General features: G+C 31.0%; 1 protein-coding gene across 1 annotated transcript; it reads left to right on the forward strand.

The window, feature by feature from the left end:
• The first annotated feature begins 2997 nt into the window (after window positions 1-2997).
• LOC129310428 (S-adenosyl-L-methionine:benzoic acid/salicylic acid carboxyl methyltransferase 3-like) lies at window positions 2998-5328 on the forward strand. Its single transcript, XM_054952267.1, has 4 exons — window positions 2998-3096; window positions 3775-4179; window positions 4267-4521; window positions 4863-5328. The coding sequence occupies exons 1-4, from the start codon at window positions 3013-3015 to the stop codon at window positions 5238-5240; spliced, it is 1122 nt and encodes a 373-aa protein (XP_054808242.1). The 5' UTR covers window positions 2998-3012; the 3' UTR covers window positions 5241-5328.
• The last annotated feature ends 1255 nt before the right edge of the window (window positions 5329-6583 follow it).

The raw sequence follows: 6583 nt of genomic DNA on the forward strand, positions 1-6583 counted from the left end.
TAAAAATAAAATAAATTTGTTTATTCTTCAACTATATTAAAATTTAAAAAATAAATTGTAAACTTATCATAATAAAGTTACAAAATTAAAAAAGAACTTGTAAATTTTTAAAATTTGAAACTTAAAACTTAAGTTAAATTAATGTAATTTCTCTATCATTTTCCCGAAAGATAATGAAACGGTTTTGATGGAAAGGTGATTGTGAAGGTGCACACACACAGCTTGGAGGCACACTATGGTGCAAGGCATAGAAAATTGTATAGAGACAAATAATACACACATGTCCTATATGCAAGATAAGATCAAAACAAATATCTATTATAGAGGCCATCTAGTATGTTTTGAGCTTAGTGACCCAACTCTGATTGCTATAGCATTTGGGCTTGAACAATTGTCATTGTACTTGGATATAACTTGGGCTTTATACTTAACTTCCTCCTCAAACGAGAGGGCATATTTAAAACCCCAGAGTTTGCTTCTTAAATAATTGAACTGGTCCGAATGATACAAGGGTTTGGTGAAGAGATCAACATTTTGCTCATTGGATGGAACATAGTTGATTTACAATTGGCCAACAAGAACTTGATCATGCATGTAACCTTCCCCATCAAGATGCTTTACTTTGGTAGGAATGTTTGTAAATTTTTTTGAGCCTATATTTATTACTATTATTATTACTATTATTATTATTATTATTATTTAATAGTTAGAGAGAATAATGTAATTTTTTGCCTTTAAATAATACCATATTCAAAGAAAAAATAATTACAAAAGAAGTTATAGGGAATTACATCCACACGTATTTCATTAAGATCATATTTTAAGGTACATCAACATACAGTTGAATAGCATGCAAGGATTTCATACAAATTTCCCATAATTGTGGGAAGAGGGGATTTGATAATAAACTAGAAGTATGTTGAAATAACCTCTAATATATTACACCAAAAAGGGTCCCACACACACACATTCTAATTACTATGATGTCTATATATGCCCAATAGGCATGTTAGGGGGTGGAGTTATTATCGAAAAGGGGGTTGGTTGCAATGGAGGTGATGCTGAGTGTGGAACTATTTGCAATGGAGAAGGGGATGGAGGTGGGTTCCAAATAGTCTCAAAATAGGCACAAGTGTCAATTATATATCACTTGGCCGGTTCATTGTCTATCACAATGATCCCCATCCAGTTGATCTTAGTAATTATTTTCTTTGCCAACATATGGATACATTATGAAAATAAACAAATTAAAATTTTTATAATTCTTTGTAAGATCTTATATTTTGAACTAATATCAGTCCAAATGCCTCGAGTTTAGAAAACCTTCTAGTAATAATAACACTAGGCAATTGGTGAGCATAATAAATTATAACATGAATATTTAATTACATTAGCTAATAGCTAACAAATAAAAAAGAAATCATGATAATTGATACATAATTAAATAAATGAATATATCAATAACATATTAATATATTTTATCATGTGAAACTGTACTTAGGCAATTCTTAAAGTGGATTTACAAATTGATTTCATTTTCTAGATCTTCTTAAATAGGAATTTTATTGGGTTTATCTTAGATCTTCTTTCATAAAAAGAATTTCCTTAAAAGAAATATGTGTGATTATTTCACAATAATTACATGTTTATAAATCAATAATATTCATAATCCTAATAATACAATACTAATAATTATAGAAATACTAATTGAAAGCATAAATAAACAATTATTACTAAAACTGAAAAAAATTTAAATAATAGTGCATATATATAGAGCTAACAATTAAAGAAAAAGATAAATATTAATTATTAATCTAAATGAATAAATAACTGATATAAATAAATTTTAATAAGATATGCATCTAGCTACTACCAAAAGCCCATTACCAATTATTATTATTATTATTATTATTATGCATGTATGCATGCGTGTACACACACACATAAAGCCATCGCATGACACTATAATCGTGTTTCGTATGATGGAATGGCGTAGGTGAAATGGGAACAGGAGAGGGCTTGACAAGGTTTAAATGCATTTTTTTTTGGCCAAACAAGATTCAGATGTTTGGTACAAATGAAAGGCGCGCCATCACGAAGGATTGGCCCGTTACCTTAAATGAGGCAATGATCAATCCTTCACTGGACCAAAGGTATGTGGCTACCATGCCTTGGAAATAAATATTCATGCACCAAAGCATCCCTACCATAGTTTTTATTTCCAAGCCTGCCCTTCATCTCTTCCTCAATAGCAACATCAAGTCCGACTTGCTTTTCGTCCTAATCATAATAATGTGATCTAAACTATTTAAATTTTTAATTTAATGATTTAAATTTAATGTATTCGTATATATTTTATTTATTAAAATAAAAATTTAAAAATAATTTTAATAATTTTTTATTTTTAATTTGATCTAATTTAATATGAAAAATCTAATTTAATATTAAATTTGAGTTATGCAGAGTATATCTAGATAATCAGTATATATCAACTATAAATATTTTAGTATTAAATTAGACTCTTCAAATTAAATCTATATTAAATTAAAAATAAAAAAGTATTAATTTTATAATTTTTTATTTTAATAAATATAAAATAAAAATATATATTAATATTTAAATTTAAACTAACTAAACTTTAAATGTTTCAAATTTCATCGCATTAATAAAATCTGACACCGAAGCCGCACATGTGCTATAGTTATGGATCGAGAGGTTGGCACCACGTCAAGGACCACGTAGGCCCGCCCCTCTTCGCGTTACATCATATCAATCACGTCGTAATGTGTGTACTGACTTGCAGGGAACGCGCGTGCTCGCTCCCATTCCATGACTGTTAAAGAACGAAAATATCTAAGGAATTTTATTCCTTCTTGAAAAACGGCAGCCACAAAATACATGCTTTTTCCCGCCGTGCGAAAGAGGTGAAACGTCTATAAATAGATTCCTCGGAACAAGCAAAAACCCGCACAAGTTAAGAAATAAAATAGAAAATAATCAGACAGAAAAAAGATGCTAAGAATGGAGGTTACTGAAGTGCTGCACATGAATGGGGGCGTGGGAGAAGAAAGTTATGCAAAGAATTCCTTGGTTCAGGTATGATCATTTATTATAATGAGGAAAACATAATCATTAATCTCTATAGTTTTATAAAATTTTATTTTTAGTTTTTATAATTTTTTTCAGTATTTTTAATTCTTATAATTTTAGAAATATCAGAAAATATTTTTTTTAGTCTCTATAGTTTTAATTTTTTAATATTTTTAGTTTTTATGAGAATTGAAAACACTATAAAGGGATTAAAAGTAAAATTCAAAAAATTATAGGGATCAAAGATAATGTTTTCTCTTATGATTAAGTACCACATACTTTCAATGAATTTCATCTTCCTTGCAACCAATATTATAGAGAAGCTATTCTCATTTGGTTACTAGAAATGAACAAAATGAATTAAAAAAATAAAGGTAAAAGTAAAATGATCAAAGAAGATAAGTGAGCACATTAATAAGAAGGAGAGATAATTTAATTAGTTTATCAGATTGAGAATCATGATTCATAAAATTTTTAGAAGGTATGATAAGTCTCACATTTATAGTATATTTTAATGAGTTTTATTAGGCTTAGTATAAAAAGAAGGGTGGTTTAATTCATTTTAATATTTATTTTTTCAATTCATGCGATTCTATTTATTTATGATAACCAAACGAGACCTAACTGTTCTGTAATATAACACAGCGTAAAAACTGATAACTGTTTTTTGGTGACGGGAAGCAGCAAAAAGTGCTGACACTGACCAAGCCGATTCGAGAGGAAGCCCTAGCCAACTTGTATAGCAAAAGGCTCCCGGAAAGACTAGTGATTGCAGACCTGGGTTGCTCTTCTGGTCCAAACACTTTCTTTGTGGTTTTTGAAGTTATCAGAACAGTGGAGAAGCTTTGCCTTGACCTAAATCATCAGTCTCCAGAATACCAAGTCTTCTTGAACGATCTTCCAGGAAATGACTTCAACAATATCTTTAGGTCTCTTGGTGGGTTTAAGAAGAAACTCGGTCATGCAATGGTTAATGGGGTTGGTCATTGCTTCTTAGCCGGGGCCCCTGGTTCCTTCTATGGCAGGATTTTCCCTTCAAAAAGCCTCCATTTTGTCCATTCCTCTTACAGTCTTCAATGGCTCTCTCAGGTATTATATTAGTCACTTGTTTGAACTTAGATTTTTGAGACATAGAGCGAAATGTTTGACCGAGGAGATGACTGATCTATGCATTAGGTTCCTGAAGGAGTGGAGAACAATAAGGGCAACATCTACATGGCAAGCACTAGCCCATCAAATGTGTTGAAGGCCTATTACCATCAATTCCAGAGAGACTTTTCATTGTTTCTCGAGTGTCGTGCAAAGGAAGTGGTGGAAGGAGGTTGTATGGTGCTCACATTTTTAGGAAGAAAAAGCGACGATCCCTCTAGCAAAGAATGCTGCCTTATTTGGGAACTTATGGCTAAAGCTCTTAATGATATGGCCTCCGTGGTATTCATTTTTTTCCCGATCTTAATAACTTCCACCGTCGTCCTTTTCATGATGGGCAAGACGTGAACTATTGGTCCCATTGCCGTCCTTTCACTGAACACATTAATGAATTATTGATCCCTTTTCTATCCTTTAAGAAAGCTTATGGCTAATATGCGTGCTGTGCATAATTAAATCTCAACCATTATTAAAAGATATTATTTAATATTATTTGCTATTATTATTATTAGGAGAATGGCTGACCATTCATATGGCTAATATGAATGAGCCATTCTCCGTCTCTATCCATTTAACGATGAAAAAATACCTGTCATGCTAATTTGTTTTACGATGAGTTACAGGGAATGTTAAAAGAAGAGGAAGTGGACTCGTTCAATATACCCCAATACACACCATCCCCATCTGAAGTGGAACAAGAGATACAAAAAGAAGGGTCATTCAGCATCAATCGCATGGAGGTATCAGTGGTGAATTGGAATGCGTACGATGATTGGAACGCAGTAGACAGTGAGTTCAGTGAGTCCGAAGTAGTGAATGATGGTGGATATAACGTCACAAAGTGCATGAGGGCTGTGGCCGAACCGTTATTGATCAGCCACTTCGGAGAGGGTATCATCGAAGAAGTTTTCAAAAGATACCAAGAGATTTTAACAGATCGGATGTCCAAAGAAAAAATTGAATTCATTAATGTCACCTTTTCTATGACCAGAAGAGCGTGACGATGATATCAAGATCCGTCAAACGTATAGTATCTATAATAGGTTTGTAGTTGTCTTAAATAACTCCCTTCACCTGAGGAGAATTGGAGTTGTGGCTTTGCTTGATCTATCTTAATTTGGTTATTTATGGATAGATTTATATTTGTTAAACCTTGTGATTCATGATGTTTAACCTGCATGTGTAATAAAATGGTGTTTTAAATTGTACACCATCAATTCTTGGCTTTTGTTATAGAGAAAAAAAATCTATGGCCATTTTAATTTAACCATGCGATAACTAACTATCCTAACAACGGTGTTTTAATATATTTAAATGTAATAAATATGTAATAGGTTAATAATATTTATAAATCATGGACTGAGTACTTATTTTATATATTTAGTAAATTTAGGGCTAGGAGTCTTCAATATATCTTTCTCTAATGTTTATTTTTAATGTCCTGCCTTCTCAACTTTATTTTTATCTTTTCTTTAGATCATTGGTTTTTACATAAAATGTAAGATCAAGCAACAGCAATAAGAGGGACTTGAATTGGGTTTTTAGAAATTTTTTTGACTAAACAAAACTTTTCACAAAGTTTGATACAAGTTGAAAGTGCAACAAAAAGTTTGGCCAAGAACAAGTGATTAAAAATCAAGTACTTCTATTACAAAGCTTTATCAAAACACTTGAAATTAAAGAAAAATTAAATCAAGATTTGAAAATCAAGTGTATGAAATAGGGAATCATAAAGTGAACTTGCCAAAAATTGATTTTGAAAAAAAAAAAGCAAAATCAAGTTTCTAAAGCTTTTTTCCAAGACAGTGAACTAAATCAATAAAGTTAAAACAAAGTTCTTGAGATATATAAATGCTTCAAATACAAGAAAAAAGAGAGAATGCAAAATATAAATGAGCTGAATGTAAAGAGTGTAGGAATAGAAATAGTACACAAATGATTTATCCTAATTCAGCCCAACGACTTAGTTTATATCCAGTCCTCAAAATCACCCTTGAGATTTTTCACTATATATCCACTACCATAAAAAATCCTAGTATGTGATGCATATTTTTAATAATATTTGAAGGTTTTTAACCGTCAAGTAAGGGTGCGACAGATATTACAGTCACCCTTACTTGACGGTTAAAAATCGTCAAATATTGGAGACCTTACTTGATAATTATTTGAAAATAATTGTCACGTATATGATTACATATTTGCTTCTATAAACAAATACTTGATGGTTATTTAGAAATAACTATCAAGTATTTATGACAAAAACTAGCCATCATTGGCTTGGTTGTTGCCATAAATAATTGATCGTTATTTCAAAATAACTGTCAAATATTTGTGACATTTTTTT

This window comes from Prosopis cineraria, unplaced genomic scaffold (assembly GCF_029017545.1).
Source record: "Prosopis cineraria cultivar Desert tree isolate PC_DT_omini unplaced genomic scaffold, ASM2901754v1 PC5, whole genome shotgun sequence".
Classification (NCBI taxonomy): Eukaryota; Viridiplantae; Streptophyta; class Magnoliopsida; order Fabales; family Fabaceae; genus Prosopis; species Prosopis cineraria.